Source organism: Xenopus laevis, chromosome 4L (assembly GCF_017654675.1).
Source record: "Xenopus laevis strain J_2021 chromosome 4L, Xenopus_laevis_v10.1, whole genome shotgun sequence".
Taxonomy (NCBI): Eukaryota; Metazoa; Chordata; class Amphibia; order Anura; family Pipidae; genus Xenopus; species Xenopus laevis.
Window position 1 is genome coordinate 149,363,437 of NC_054377.1, and position 16,436 is coordinate 149,379,872.

Below are 16,436 nucleotides of genomic sequence, written 5' to 3' on the forward strand. Positions count from 1 at the left end.
CCCAGCTGAGCAGCCCAAGAACAGCTTAGGATCCAATCCGTGTGTTCCAGTTCCTGGGTCTCTCCCTCTCGGCTAAATTCATGGGGTGCACTGAGGGGAAACAGGTGTAAGGGGGTCACATCTCATGTGTATGTGGCCCTTGGGTAGTGGTGCAACAGCCCTTTGCTTTCACTTTAACAAACTACTTGTGCCCTCTGGGAGGGTCTATCCCAGTCTTGGGGGGAATACAGTCACTTTTAATAAATATACAATGGAGAGATGTTCAGAATAACATTCTCTTTAAGCAAAAAGCAGTTTTCAGGGTGAAATTCCTCTTTAATAACATAGATGGGATTCCTTGCACAGAATAACCTTTATAAAGTAAATGTAAAGTTTGGGTTTACTTGCCCTTTATTAAGACATTGCTCTTGGAGCACTCAGTCACCCGGCAGTCAGTGAGCAGTGACAGGTGGCAGATTGCACAGGGTGGGGCCAGGTTAATACATAGCTCACACTAGGGCGTGTTTAATACACTTCATTTTTTTTCCAGTTTTACCAACAAATTTCTGACGACCAACTCTCATTTAGTGATGTCACTTGTCTTGTCAAAGATTTTTCTATGAAGAGAAAATAGTGTCTTTTATATATTCCACAGCGACTTGTTTGTATCCAGCGAGGATTCTTCTCCCACCTCATCCCGGGACTAATCATTGGATACTGAGTAAGTTCTGTGGACAATATTCTACTTTACGCAACATGTACTGGTACAGAACCAGCTCCGGAACTGTGTAACTCAGAGCAGGGATAATAGGTATAGTAGGGAGAGATGGTGCCTATAGTAACAGTGGATAATAGTCTCTGGGAAGGGAGTGGGACTGTGGGATAGCAGGTATAGTAGGGAGAGATGGTGTCTATAGTAACAGTGGATAATAGTCTCTGGGAAGGGAGTGTGACTGTGGTATAGCAGGTATAGTAGGGGGAGATGGTGCCTATAGTAACAGTGGATAATAGTCTCTGGGAAGGGAGTGTAACTGTGGGATAGCAGGTATAGTAGGGAGAGATGGTGCCTATAGTAACAGTGGGATAATAGTCTCTGGGAAGGGAGTGTGACTGTGGGATAGCAGGTATAGTAGGGAGAGATGGTGTCTATAGTAACAGTGGATAATAGTCTCTGGGAAGGGAGTGTGACTGTGGGATAGCAGGTATAGTAGGGAGAGATGGTGTCTATAGTAACAGTGGATAATAGTCTCTGGGAAGGGAGTGTGACTGTGAGATAGCAGGTATAGTAGGGAGAGATGGTGTCTATAGTAACAGTGGATAATAGTCTCTGGGAAGGGAGTGGGACTGTGGGATAGCAGGTATAGTAGGGAGAGATGGTGTCTATAGTAACAGTGGATAATAGTCTCTGGGAAGGGAGTGTGACTGTGGTATAGCAGGTATAGTAGGGGGAGATGGTGCCTATAGTAACAGTGGATAATAGTCTCTGGGAAGGGAGTGTAACTGTGGGATAGCAGGTATAGTAGGGAGAGATGGTGCCTATAGTAACAGTGGGATAATAGTCTCTGGGAAGGGAGTGTGACTGTGGGATAGCAGGTATAGTAGGGAGAGATGGTGTCTATAGTAACAGTGGATAATAGTCTCTGGGAAGGGAGTGTGACTGTGGGATAGCAGGTATAGTAGCGAGAGATGGTGCCTATAGTAACAGTGGGATAATAGTCTCTGGGAAGGGAGTGTGACTGTGGGATAGCAGGTATAGTAGGGAGAGATGGTGCCTATAGTAACAGTGGATAATAGTCTCTGGGAAGGGAGTGTGACTGTGGGATAGCAGGTATAGTAGGGAGAGATGTGTCTATAGTAACAGTGGATAATAGTCTCTGGGAAGGGAATGTGACTGTGGGATAGCAGGTATAGTAGGGAGAGATGTGTCTATAGTAACAGTGGATAATAGTCTCTGGGAAGGGAGTGTGACTGTGGGATAGCAGGTATAGTAGGGAGAGATGGTACCTATAGTAACAGTGGATAATAGTCTCTGGGAAGGGAGTGTGACTGTGGGATAGCAGGTATAGTAGGGAGAGATGGTGTCTATAGTAACAGTGGGATAATATGAAAATATAGGGCAGAGTAGAAGACACATATGTTTCCCAGATTAAAGGCCACACTATGTTCTATACCCAGAGTGGGACTGGCAGTAACTGAATCACTTATAGGTTGGAGTTTCTCATGCTTTGCTGGATTCACTATAGGAACAGGATATCCTACTTCTTTACACCAGGGGCCCGGCGAGCACACCCTGACCTGGCAAAGAAGGACAACCTTATCTACAGGATATTCATTTAACAAGGTGTTTATTGACTCTATTAAAGTGACGGCGACATTCTGGCTCATAGGAGCATAAGAGTCTGCCATAAATTGTTGGGTCGTTGTCACTTAAAGGAAAACTATACTCCCTGAACAATGTAGGTGTCTATAAAAAGATATTGCACAAAACAGCTCATATGTAAAATCCTGTTTCATTTAAATAAGTCATTTTCATAATAATTTTCATAATATACTTTTTCAGTAGTTTGTGCCATTGGGTATTTATAAATAGAAAATTGCCCCCTGGGATCCTGTGATTCACGGTGCACACAAACATACCAAACAAACCAAACATGTTAGGTCACATGAGCCAATTAATAGTTCTGTGTTTTGCTTCCACATTTCTTGTTCCCGTTAGAGTTGCAGTATTTCTGGTCAGGTGTTCGGATTGCTTAAAGGAGAACTAAACCACCTTTCTATTAAAAACCCATACCTTCCATATTCCCCACTCCCTGCTCCCCCCCTGCACAGGAGTTAACACAAGTAAATACCCCTAAGTCGGTAATTACCCCTTGTTGCAGATTTAGCGGAGCTCACGGGGGCCATCTTTAGCCAATTCAATAATCTCAGTAAGGAAGCTCCGTATCGGCGCATGCACAGTTGGAGTATTTTCCTGGTTCACTACAACTGCACATGCGCCGAAAGTGACGAAAATTACCCAAGCGCTAAAGATGTCCCCCGTGAGCTCCGCTGCGCTGACTCTGCAACAAGGGGTAATTACCAGCTATGGGGTAATTACGTGTGTTTAATCCTGTGCCGGGGGAGCAGGGAGGGGGGACTATGGAGGTAGAGGATAGGGGTTTTTATTAGAAAGGGGGTTTAGTTCTCCTTTAAGTATTCATTTTGGGGGTATAGTTTTCCTTTAAGCATTCATTTTTTTTCTTTTACAATTCTCAAGCTCCCCAGATCTGAGTTGTGTCCATGCAAAGTGGTCTGTGCCGGGTGTGAAACAGGAGAGTCCGTGTATCATATTGGGAAGAGCCATGCGCTGCACAGGTAATGACCATTCTTCTTTCATTGGCTGATAACAGATAGAAGAGGCTAAAAAAGACTCCATCAAGTTCGACCCTTGGGCCACTGATCAGATCACCCCAGTGTGTGTGTGGCTTAATCGATCTGAGATCTCCTTGTTCGGCTACTTCCCAGATCTCTAAGGCAACCGCTACTGTCATTTATTAAGAGGCAGTTGGTTTGGCCCTGGAGCAATAAGCTCATTGGAGGAAATTCTGCTGCTATGGGTGTAATTCATATGACAGAGGCTGCCCTCTGTGTTTTATTTGTGCAGGGTTTTGATTGGATGATGAAACAATCACATGGACTGGCGTATGCACGTGTCATAGACTTATTCACTGCCCCTGCTTAGCATAAGCCCGCCCCCGAGCTTCCAAATGGCCACACTGCAATCACTCCTGCAGTTACACAAATACACAAATGTTTTATATATATATATCTCAATTTTAGAGTGTTTTTTCCTAACACAGTTGCCCTTGGACATTTTGCAGTTACTGTGCGAGTCGCGTTGGTTCTACTGACCCTTTTCACAACATGGTATTTTGCCGGGGAATTGTATCCCAATAAAGTAGATATGAAGAGTCTGAGACGCATATTCGGTAAGAAAAAAAAAGTATATTATCCTGTTATAATCGTGTTATTACTCAGATACTCTTAAAGAGATCCCGGGGCTCATTAATAAACACGGCGCAAATAAATATGAACTGAGCTATGTTTATAACTGAGCCCAACTGTCATCCCAGAAGTGTCATCTCTTTTTATTGTATTTTATTTGTATTTTATTTGTATCCGCAGAGGGTGGGATTTCATCCGTTTTTTATATATTACAGGGGTAATTCTTTGTCTGCTGTGTCTCAGCTCAACTCTCTTCTCTTTCTCACAATCAGCCCAGTTCCACTACCCAAAGAGAAAAATACAATTAAATGCTGCAATTTAGAAGACCTGTCACAAGGGCCAAGGTTACTGGGGTACAGCCTCCCGTTCCAGGGGCACAAATATCGAAAACAAAAAGATCTCCCAAAAACTCCGAAATAGAGTTAAAAAGCTAGTTTTTATTTAATATTCGGTTAGAAGAACAGGAATACAGACCAACTTGTATTCTGCCTTACGCGTTTCATACCCTGTAGTACTTAATCACAGGCATTTACTAGAGGGTATGAAACGCGTAAGGCAGAATACAAGTTGGTCTGTATTCCTGTTCTTCTAACCGAATATTAAATAAGAACTAGCTTTTTTTTCCTAAGTTTTTGGGATATCTTTTTGTTTTTCATTTCAGTTACACTACCCCCCCTCTCTGTGCACCTCCAAAAAACAAGTAATGGAGTTTTGTAATAGAGACGTTTGCTCCCCTTCCTCTTCTCCTTCCCCCCTAGAATAGGCACCAGCTTCTCCTGATTCACCAGTTACACAGTCTCATCCTATTCACCATCCCCTTTAACTTCACCTCCCAATATTTTTATGGCAAGCCCATTAGAAGTTTATTAATTGCAGGCGCATTTTATTTTTAGACAAATCTTGATGCACTAATAGAATATCATTAGGAGAGGGGCGTCCGCTCCTGAAACACATCCCCCATACTCCTCTGCCATGTCCAGAATACAATTCACAAGCTTCTTGCACTGCCTCACTATAGTACTTGTAGGTTCTCCCTAACTGTCACATGAATTGTCCAGTCCCTAACTGCCGCACAATTACCCATGGTTCTAACCAAGGATCGATCTTCTCATTGGGGCCACAGTGTTCCTAAAACCTAAATATTCCAACTCTAACCTCTGAGACAACTTAGTACCAATTTTCTTTCTAATTAGTCCTAACAAGGTATTTGTCCTGCCAGTTAATGTTAATGTTATTAGGCCAAAGAGGAAGTTCCCTAAAGGAACTAAATATCCCCTTAACTATTTACAATTCAAATAAATCACTTTTTTACACACTGGTGTCTATGTTGCCATGTAATGGGAATGTGAATTCATTACTAATCAGTCTTTTATTGTGTATGTTATACTGTATATTGAGACCTCAGGTAAGTGACAGCAGCACAGAGCATGTGCAGTGAATCAGCAGAAAAGAAGATGGGGAGCTACTGGGGCATCTTTGGAGACACAGATCTGTACTGCTAAAGGGCTGTGGTTGCCTTGGGCTGGTACAGGAGCTCGTGATATCATAATATATTGTACATTTGTACAGAAACCTTGTATAGCATCTATTGAGTATATAAATAAATAAAGTAACATAAACTGATGAGTTTTGGGTTTTTTCCTGTACAGATAATAAAGAAGAAGAGGCGCCAAGTGAGTAAACATTGAATTTAATGTTCTTAAATGTGTGTTTGTTCTCTGTTCATTAAAGGAGAAGGAAAAGCTAAAAGTAAGTAAGCTTTATCAGAAAGGTCTATATAAATACACCAGTAACCCCTCAAAGTAATGCTGCTCTGAGTCCTCTGTCAAAAGAAACAGCACATTTCTTTCCTTCTATTGTGTACTCATGGGCTTCTGTATCAGACTTCCTGTTTTCAACTTAAACCTCCAGGGCTAGGGCTTGAGCATGCTCAGTTTGCTCCTCTCTCCCTCCCTTCTCTGCTATAACTTGAGCCCAGAGCTATGAGTGAGCAGGGAGAGACTCAGGCAGGAAGTGATGTCACACCAAGCTAATATGGCAGCTGCTATCCTAAACAAACAGAGAGCTTCTAGAGCTGTTTACTTAAAAAGCATTCTGCAGAATAAATATAGTCTTATAGCTTGCACTATTGTGCTTAATCTATTGGCAATAATCTGCTTCAGTAGCTTTCCTTCTCCTTCTCATCCTTAAGACCCTGAGGGGAAAGGTGTGTAAATTGCACTGGAGCAGTTACCAGTCAGATTTTGCACTCATTTTCTAGTTTGTAGCAGATTTATCGACGCATTACTGATTGGTTGCTATTGGTAACTGCACTGGTATAATCTAACACCTATGTGGTGAGCCCTATGGGCTCCATTATACTCTGACATTTGCTCAGCTTTGTGAGACACAGCAATCAGTCGGGAGTATGTTGTTAATGGCAGTTTCTATAGAGAGGGCCATAGTGAACTAATCCAAACATCTAGGCTCCATGCTAAGGTTCAGATCAGGAGCCCCGTGTAGAGCCACCTAGAGCAGACCCATCCACAGCCCAGTGTAGCCCTCGTCAAATGGGATTCCCCACTCAGACTGGAGACCCAACCAGATATCAGTCGGACAATGTTAGTGTCAGGGGGGCCTTGTCTGGACCAAGGATTAAGCTTAGGGGTTAAAGTCCGAGTTTGCGTTATCAATAAGTGATCAGGAGTAATCGTGGTCAATTCCAGGCAAAAGACCAGTAGGCAGACAGTAGAGTAGAAATATCCAAGTTCAGGCAAGGTCAAGAAGTTCAGGAGTCAATCAATAGCAAATTTAGAAGGAATCACACAGGAAATCCTATTATCAGGCATTGAACCCGTGACCTCGGTATCTTTTTATTTGGAATCTTCGCGTCATCGCTACCCAAGTGGTGGCCATGGGCGTCGCCTTGGATATTGCTACTCTACTACCTGCCTACTAATCTTTTGCCTAAAAAAATTGACGACGATTACTCCTGATCCCTTATTGATACCGCAAACTCGGACTTTAACCCCTAAGCTTCCTCCTTGGTCCAGACTACTCCCGCTGGGAGCCGATAGGCCCCGTGACAGTTAGACCCAAACATGGGCCAATATCCTTCCAACTCAGGAGCAGCCAAGTAATTTTGGACAATTCAATGGCAATATGATTACGGTCGGGCAGGAACCTCTAATTATGCCACTTGCTGGGTGATTCACTATTTATTGCTGATGTAACTTACTAACTAACGTACTAATTCAGATTATTCGTTTATTTCTTAGCAGAGGAGAAAGTCAAGTTCAGCTGCGGGAATGACAAACCCTGCCCAGACGGTTACTTTGCATTTAGAATTATTAGCGGGGCGGCCAATGTCGTGGGACCATCTTTTTGCTTTGACAACATTATGTGAGTCTTGTCTCCAATAACCAGCCAGTAATCATGTGTTGTGGATTAGTACAAGGCGAGGAGCAACAGGGGAGGTTAAAGCAGAGGGGTGTGGGGAGTGCAAGGGTGGGGTGCAATTGAGGGTCTTGTGCTAGTGGTGGGGGGCCTAGGGGTGCAGGAATCTTGAAATCCAGCCCGGAGTAAATAAATATTCATTTGACCAGTAAATGATTTGCTAATGACCATTGGCCACCCACAACACTCAGCTCTCACAGGTTTGTAACACTCATTTGTGATAATTGGCCTGTGAGTGGGTGACAGGGGCTTAGGAGTAATTGCTTTTCTACCACTAGATGGCAGCACAGAGCTAAGACATTTGTTAGCAGTAATTATAGTGTTTGGCCACTAGGGCAGAGAAGCAGATTTAGAAATGACTAGGAGGGTGGAGTTTAGGACCATATAAATGGAGACAAGCCCGGGAGCAGCTGTGCATCATGGGAGAGGGATCTGCTGGAAAAGCAATAGTAACTGGAAGTTTTGTTTTGTTTATTTGTTATTTCTCCACCCAGGACTAGCTTCCACTTAAAGGGTTGGTTCACCTTTAAGTTAACTTTTAGTATGTTATAGAGTGGCTTATTCTAAGCAACTTTTCAATTGGCATTCATTTTTTCTTTTTTTTATAGTTTTTGAATTATTTGTCTTCTTCGGCTAACTCTTTCCAGATGGGGTCACTGACCCCATCTGAAAACAAATGCTCTGTAAGGCTACCAATGTATCATTATTGTTTCTTTTTATTACTCATCTTTCTATCCAGGCTTCCGGGCCTTTTAATGACAATGCATGGTTGCTAAGTTCATTTGGACCCTAGCAACCAGATAGCTGAAACTGCAAACTGGAGAGCTGCTGAATTAATAAATAACTCAAAAACCACAAATAATAAAAAAATGAAAACCAATTGCAAATTGTCTCAGAGTATCCCTCTCTACATCATACTAAAAATGTATTTAAAGGTGAACAACCCCTTCAACTGGCCTATAGAGCACAGCTTACACTAGAGCCTCTGTCTCTTCCCTTGCATATAAGCATGGAGGAAAGGGAGAGGTGTTGCTGAACTGTACCTCTCAGCTGCACAAATGGGATTTCTGATGGCCAGGAGTTCTTGATCCAATAATACATGTTTATTTAGTGTACAGCTTAAAGGAATCGCTTAACAAAGTGGTCACAGCAATACAGTTGAAGAGCAAATAACAAACTAACCCTCATCTGAGGAATCACAGTCGAAGTTTCCAAGAATGTCAGCACTGCGGTTCTGTCTTTGAACATCTGTCCAACCAGTTGGATCAAACAGAAGAACCTCCCCTTGTTCTCTCTTCTATTTCCATCTCTTTAGAAGCAAGCGCCTATAGAACGTCCATGCTGTTGGTCACATTAGTACATTGTTAATTACAAGTCCAAGTCCATTTATTGTAACATGCAGCTCATTCATCTCATGTACATTTCATGCTTTTATATTTATAAAGAATGACTTTTCCTTTTGATTTCCAGTATCATGAGCAGTGTCAGAAATAACATCGGCCGAGGACTGAACATTGCGCTAATAAATGGTGAGTCAAAGCAACTTTTTGTTTTCATTTTTATATATATATTTATATATATATATATATATATATATATATATATATTCACCAAACGGTGCCGACATCTCGTTTTGGACGCCGGTGTACGGTTTTGGACGCCGGCACACCTTTTTTTTTTTTACGCCGGCAAATTTTCACGAATTTTTATGCCTGTGGCGAATCGCAGGAATTCGCCACAAATTCACCCATCACTAGTTATTACTATAGGTGTATTGTGTCTGGGGGGAGAGTTATTGTACCTGTAAAAGACCCTAATCATATGTTTCTCGCTTGTACAGCTTCCAATGGGACTCTGATCAAAACAGGCTCGTTTGATATGTATTTTACAGGTAAGTGGTTTCCCAGCTTTATAATTACTCAGTGTTTACCATTAAAGGGACAGTGCTAGAGGCTGGAAGTTTTAGCTTGTGCATATTGGCACACACATAATATTGCTGCAAGTGCAGAACCAGTGCAGTTACCCATAGCAACCAGTCGGACATTTGGTTCCATTTTCCAACCTGTGTTAGCATAGCAACCTAGCATAGCAACCTATTTGTGATGAGATGAGCCACATTTGGCCCTATTCCTGGGTGGCACTACAGGATGATCAAATGACGAATATTTCCATGTATGACCAACTTTATAGATTTATCACAGCTACTCGTATCTAGGTAAGGGGCTCGAAATTCAAGCGATTTTTGTGTACTTCAACGAGGGAATAGTCCAAATTCGCTACGAATTGGGAAAAATTCGAAAATTCAAATATCGAAATTTATCATGTACTGTCTCTTTAAAAATTCGACTTCAACCATTCGCCATCTAAAACTTGCCGAATTGCTGTTTTAGCCTATGGGGACCTCCTGGAACCCATTTGGAGTCTTTGAGGGACTCAAAATCTAATTTTGTTCTGGGAAAAACTTTGATTCGAATTCGATTGAATGCGCTATTCCTTCGATTCGGATTCCACCGAATACGGACCTATTCATGGAAATGCCCAAAGCCAAATGTATTGCTACAGATAAGCCGGAGAATCCAGGGAGGCGGATAATTATATAGAGCTGGCAGGGGTTTGTCTCAGGAACAATTTGGGAGAGTAAGAGTTAATAGATTCCTCCAATAACCAAATAGTCTGGTCTGTAAAGAGAATGGGGATAATACAGAGCGGCTGCAGTTCTGTTGCATCATTGCTGTAACAAGCTGTGGGTAATACAGGGGATACAGCCAGACTGCAGATCACAGACAGACAGGTGGAACATCTCTATCTCTATGAATAAAGTGTTTCCCATAGACTTCAATGAACTGCCACCTAGTGGGCAAATACAGTGTCTTCTGGGCTGGATAAATCACATTTCAACAATGAACTTCTCAAACACGGGCATAGCAGGGTTGTTGTCAATAAAATATAAAGGTTTAGGGCTCTGGCTGGTGGGCCCTTCATATCAGGACCAACGGAGGGCCCTTGGGTGGAACGGTCTTTCATGAACCAGTCTGCAATGGACAGGTCAGAGCTGGCAGATGATTGGTTGGTATGAATTACAAAACTTTTAGGGGGTTATTTATAAAAATTCAGAATTTTTCTCATGTTTTAAATAAAAAAAATTCCATGATTTACCCTTATATATCATTAAAAAAAACACAAAAAAAAGGGATCGGGGAAAAACTTGACTTTTCGGATTGTGGCAAAAAAACACAAGTTTTTCAGATCATTGCACGAAAAATCTGAATTTTCAGATTTGACGCCCGAAAAGTCTGAATTTTTTGTAAAATCGTCAGACAAGCCCAAGCGCAGACTTTAATATCTTCACATTGCAAATATGACCTCTGCCATTGACTTCTACAGGACCCAGACAGGCTAAAGACGGAGTCTTTTCGAGTCCTTTTTCATCCTCGGGGTATAATAAAGATTGGAAAATTTTCCACTAAAAAAAAACTTGAATTGTTTCGAGATTTTAGCATTCAGACTTTAATAAATAACCCCTTAAATGTGTTTTCTGAAAGAGAGTGGAGTTATGAAGGATCTGGGGTAAAGATAACGGGTATAGTTTGGGCACATTGGAGATATATTGGGTATAATATATAGTTTATAAAAATATGATTTTTCTCTTTTCTCTAAGACGTGAAATTACTTCTGGAATTTCTAAAGCCTGTGCAGGACGGAACGTTGGTGCTTGTTGCATCTTATGATGATCCAGGTACAAAGTAAGTGTCAGAACTAGACAATTATATAAATCCTCTATAAATATAGATTAGTAATTCATAGGGGTAGGACGTTGCCTTGTGACTGGGGTATCCTTGTGTTTGGCCCTAAATAATCACCTCCTCTGAGGAACAGGAAATAGGATTTCTAGAAATGGGGGGGGGGCGGGGCATTCTTACCAAGCTGGAGTAGGAGGAAGCATTGTGATTGGTTGGTGTCCACTACTGTTTGGCCATGTCCCCTCCCCTGAGGAACAGAAGAAAAGTGTGTGTTGCCAGCAAACAAAATCTGCAAAGTACAAGTAGTAAAAAAGAGTTCTGCTGTTTTCCTTCAGTCTGAATGAAGAAGCCCGGGCTTTATTCACAAGTTTTGGGAGCAGTTATGCAAAGAAAGTCCATTTCCGAGACGCCTGGATCTTTGTGGGAGGAAAAGGGATAAATACAGAGAGCCCATTTGAACAGGTAATTTATAGCCTTTAACAATTAATAAAAACTCTCTCTCTCTCTCTCTGAAAACTCTGAAATCCAACAACTTCTCAGTTTGTTTCGGCCAGTTTTGCATATAGAATGTGTATATAGGTGCGACCAGGAGGGAAAGGTGCAAAGAGCAAAAGATGGGAACATTTTTTTTGTACCTTTTTTTGTACTTTGCACCTTGAATCGTCATCATAAATGAGCCCTACAAAGTCCTCTACACAAAACAAACTGAAGTACAAACACAGTTAGAGGGGAAAATGAAATGTAAGCTCCAAGGTTTTTTCCAGGTCTAGTAACCCACAGCAACCAATCAGGTGTCTGCTTTCTAATACATCCCCTGATTTTAAGTTTTCCCTCATTTTACATTGCTGTTTTCTGCTCCCACCCATTTCCCTGATTTAACCCTTTTCCTGGATTTTACACCATTTTTTTTGGTCCCCTGAAAGACATAAAATGGGGGTTCTATTGTAGGTGACCAGTAAATGCTAACTGCTAATTTGTCACTTTGTTTAACTAGATCTCTAACACACGTTGCACCTTGTATTACATTTTACTAGTGATGGGCGAATTTGCGCCGTTTCGCTTCACCGAAAAATTCGCAAATTTCGCGCGAAATTCACGAAACGGCAAAAAATCCACGAAACGGCGCCAGCGTCTCGTTTTTGATGCCGGCGCCCGGTTTTCCGGCGCCCGTTTTTGACGCCGGCGCCCGTTTTTGATGCCGGCGCCCGTTTTTATACGCCCGCGTCCGTTTTTTCGGAAAAAAAAAAATCGCGCAAATTCGCGCCTGGCGAATAAATTCGCCCATCACTACATTTTACATTAAGATATTAGTTTGCTCCATGGAAACAGAGCCTCCAGCTATTTAATAATCAGTTTCTAGGCTGGTTTTCAATAAGCAAACATGCAGTAAAAAAACATGGTGCTAGACTAACATCTATTGGCTGTCTGTTATTTATTACAATAATCTATCTTGAGTAAGTGTAGTACTTAAACTGGATTTTTTTGGGTAGGGGGACTTCTGTTGTGATTCTTTGTGTCCCTCAAATTGGGCAAGAACTACACTTCTGTTTATAAATAATTTAATCTTGCCTTTGGCACATTACAATGAAAAACCAGTACAGTCCCCGATTTATTGGCAACAATGCAGTACCCTTCCTTGAATTCCAAATTAACTTTTCTCCTTTGCACAGACCCTTCATTCTGCACAAAATGCCAACAGTTTAGCAAATTGTGCATAAATGAACACTAAAGGGCAGATAAATGTATTTATTTTTTTAACTCTTAAATTTCGAATTCTGAATTTTCCAAACTCGATTTGAGCTTTTAAGTCAAATTTCGAGATTTATCATACTCCAGCCCTTTAAGAACACACATTCGACTTTTCCAGGGATCAATTTCATGATGTTTGCAGCCTTCCTGACATTGAATCGAGTTTTTCCAATTCGAATCAAGTTTTTCCAATTGAATCGAGTTTTTCTAATTCGAATCGAGTTTTAATAATTCGAATCGAGTTTTTATAATTCAAATCGAGTTTTTATAATTCGAATCGAGTTTTTCTAATTCGAAACGAGTTTTTCTAATTCGAAACGAGTTTTTCTAATTCGAATCAAATTCAATGCGAGTTTTCAGCTCAATTCAATTAATTAGAGTTGAGAAAATTAGATTTTATTAATACATTTCAATTGGTCGAATATCGAATTTATGGAAGTTTTAAATTGAATGAATTTGACAATCGACCCTTGATAAATGTGCCTCTCGTTGTGCCTGCGAGGGAAGGAGCACCATGAAGGCCGGGCACAGCACACAGATACAGGGGCTACAGGTACAACATGCAAAGGATGATACATTGGGTGATGGTTCTAGAGTCAGTGTATAATACATCAGGTGATGGTACCACACATAGCTCCCAACTGTTTTTCGCGGGACAGTCCCGATTTTGACAGCTCAACCCGCAGTCCCGGCTTAAGAATAGAAACAATTGTAACTATTTAACATAAGCATGTCTCTTGGGGAAACTGTGATTTGCAGCTCAAAGGGCAATTCACCTTCATTAGCAAAACTGTAATAACACATTAAAACCACAGAAATGTGTTCAAGTTTTCATAACCGGCCAAATTTTGTAAAATGAACGTGGTCAACAATATACACCGCGGATAAATCTTTTTGTCCTCTTTCTATTTCCAACGTGTTGGGAGGTATGACCATGAGCTGTGCCATCCAGTCATCCTCCAGTCAGACAGACTGTGGGGACCCTCATGGGGGCCCCTGGGATAGCAGCGCCTGTGGGCCTTGCACACCCCAGTCCAACACCGTCTGTAAAACACATAAATTAGGCCAAATGAACTAGTTGTGTGTCTGGCATGGATTCAGTGTATGTTACAACTCATGTCACTATTTGTCCTCCCCGCAGTATCTCCAGAACAACAAGGAGACAAACAAATATGATGGATGGCCGGAGGTGCTGGAAATGGAAGGCTGTATTCCCAGGAAAACTAAGTAAAGACACAGGATAGTCTGTTCCACTCCCCCAGCTTCCGGCATGTCCCTCTTGCTCCCATTGCAGATCCAGTCATAGGAATATCCAAGGCCACTGAGCAATTTGTTATTAAACACTGGTACTTGGCCCGTACCAATGAAACAGGCCTAAAGCAAAACCAGTATCTTAAGAATGGGACTTCATTCAATGTTGCCTTTAATATGTACTGCGAACACCAAAGCTGGGATTTTATTAGAGATGAACGAAGTCAACAGACGAGAGATCAAATATAACAGTCCGACTAAAGAGAAAAGGGACGACTGTAAATGATTCCTGCCTTTATTATGAACTATGCAGTGTGGCACAGGAGCTGGCAATCTCGTAGAACGGGTTAAGAATCTAGGGTTCCTGCACCCGGGAATATTGTCAACTGAACTTGTGCCTGTAAATGTTCCCCTAAATATTTCCATTGATGGCTTTGACTAAATGGCAGAAACGTTGCACATTCAGTAAAGTGACAGTATATGTAATAAATATGGTGTATTTTCATTTCTTAATATTCTCAGTTGAAAAGTGACTACATTTCATGCTTAGGCTGATGTCAAGTTTATACCCAACTATTCTATGTTCTGCAAAAACACTTTCAAAAAAACTTTTCATGTCTTGCCCCTTGTAAGGTCTGTGCTTTGGGACTGCCTTGCAGAAGGTTGTCAGGAGCGCGGGGGGACGCTCCTGCTCTCGTCCACGAAGAATACAAGATGGCGACGCCCATGGTCGCCACGTGGTTTCAGGCACTGGTACGTTGACGTCAGCGCACAAAGAATATAAGATGGTGACTCCCATGATTGCCACATGGTGACGTCACGCCGTGTTTTGGCACCAAATTCAAAATAAAAGGACAACTAGGACGCCAGTTCAATTCCGGACTATAGGATTTGTTTGAAGCATTCCTGGGTATTCCTAAATTCATGTTTATTGCATACCTGGACTTTTGACCCTGCCTGAACCTTGACTTTGCTAATTATCTGCCTGCCTTCTGAACTACTGCCTGGATTTGATTATGTTTGTTCCTGAACTCTTGTCTGTACTGTGGCCTAAAGCTTCCTCCTTGGTCTTCCCCCGCTAGCCGCTAGGCCCCCTGACATTATAGTTGGGCCATGGACCCCACCGGGAAGAGCTCTCCAGGGATTGGTGTCCCACATGGAAGCTTATGCATAACAGCAGGTCCGTATTGGGCAAGTACTCCTTTCTCTGATGCCTTCTGGGCCCCCTAGTTCCCCCGCAGCACCGTTACCTCCACCTGTGGTCTCTTCAGGGGATGAGCCCCACATTCCTGCACCACCTCGCTACAGTGGGGTACGTAATGACCAGGCTGGCAGGCAAACCACTCGAGTGGGCAACTCCCCTGTGGGAAAAGAAATCCCCTGTGATCAATGATGTCAAGGCTCTCCTCCAGTCGTTCCAAGCCGTGTTTGACGCTCCTGGGTGAGTTGCTTTTGCCTCTCCCCAGATCCTGCAAATCCTACAGGGGAATCGCAGGGCCAGTGAATATGTTATTGACTTTAGAACTTTGATGGCAGAAACTAACTGGAACGATGAGGCTTATGGGGCTGTCTTCTACCAAGAGCTGCCGAGATGATCTGGTCTCCAGGGATCTTCCTGAGCAATTAGAACTTTTGATTCCCCTCGTCCATCAAGGTAGAGACCTCAGAGAACATCAAGCCGACAAGGTGCACACAAGGGTATGTTTGTGTGCACTGTAAATCATACGATCCCAGGGGGCGGCCCTTATTTTTTAAAATGGCAATTTTCTATTTATGATTACCCAATGGCACATACTACTAAAAAAGTACATTATTATGAAAATGATGTATTTAAACGAAGCAGGGTTTTACATACCAGCTGTTTCATGCAATGTCCTTTTATAGAGACCTACATTGTTTGAGGGGTATAGTTTTCCTTTAAGAAAAAATTGAACCAGTGAATTCAGGGTGAACAACCCTTGAAAACTCAACTCAATCAATCTCGGATTGCTTGATGTATTCGTACATGTAACATGTAACTCGCACATCACTTCAAATGGTTCAAGGGACCTCTTCATTGACTTCTACATGACCTCGACAGGTTTTAGATGGTGTATTTGAGATTTAAGCTATTTCCAGCTTTGGGTTTTTCCAGCTTTAGGCTTTTTTCAAAAAGTTCAAGTTTTTTTTTTTTAGCCATACAATTCGAGTTTTTGATGTAATGATTTACCCTGGTGGTCTAGTGGAGGTGCGTTGGGGGCACCTACTGCGTCCTTCTCCCTGAGCACTTATGCACGTTCTGAAAGACTAGCTGCGCCA

General features: G+C 42.1%; 1 protein-coding gene across 2 annotated transcripts; it reads left to right on the plus strand.

Annotated features, from left to right (window-relative positions):
- Nucleotides 1-477: 477 nt before the first annotated feature.
- LOC108705096 (protein FAM3D) lies at nucleotides 478-14,628 on the plus strand. Of its 2 annotated transcripts, none has more exons than XM_041590937.1 (10): nucleotides 478-700; nucleotides 3,236-3,333; nucleotides 3,840-3,947; nucleotides 5,613-5,636; nucleotides 7,221-7,344; nucleotides 8,869-8,927; nucleotides 9,239-9,289; nucleotides 11,057-11,141; nucleotides 11,474-11,600; nucleotides 14,029-14,628. In XM_041590937.1, the coding sequence occupies exons 2-10, from the start codon at nucleotides 3,321-3,323 to the stop codon at nucleotides 14,116-14,118; spliced, it is 681 nt and encodes a 226-aa protein (XP_041446871.1). In that variant the 5' UTR covers nucleotides 478-700; nucleotides 3,236-3,320; the 3' UTR covers nucleotides 14,119-14,628. The 2 variants fall into 2 exon arrangements, with proteins under 2 accessions (XP_041446871.1, XP_041446872.1); XM_041590938.1 differs by having other exon boundaries at nucleotides 7,224-7,344.
- Nucleotides 14,629-16,436: the final 1,808 nt, after the last annotated feature.

Coding starts and splice junctions, on each gene's coding strand:
- LOC108705096 (XM_041590937.1), top strand. Junction 3,948..5,612: donor GAGTCTGAGACGCATATTCG/GTAAGAAAAAAA, acceptor TTTCCTGTACAG/ATAATAAAGAAGAAGAGGCG. Junction 9,290..11,056: donor GTTTGATATGTATTTTACAG/GTAAGTGGTTTC, acceptor CTTTTCTCTAAG/ACGTGAAATTACTTCTGGAA.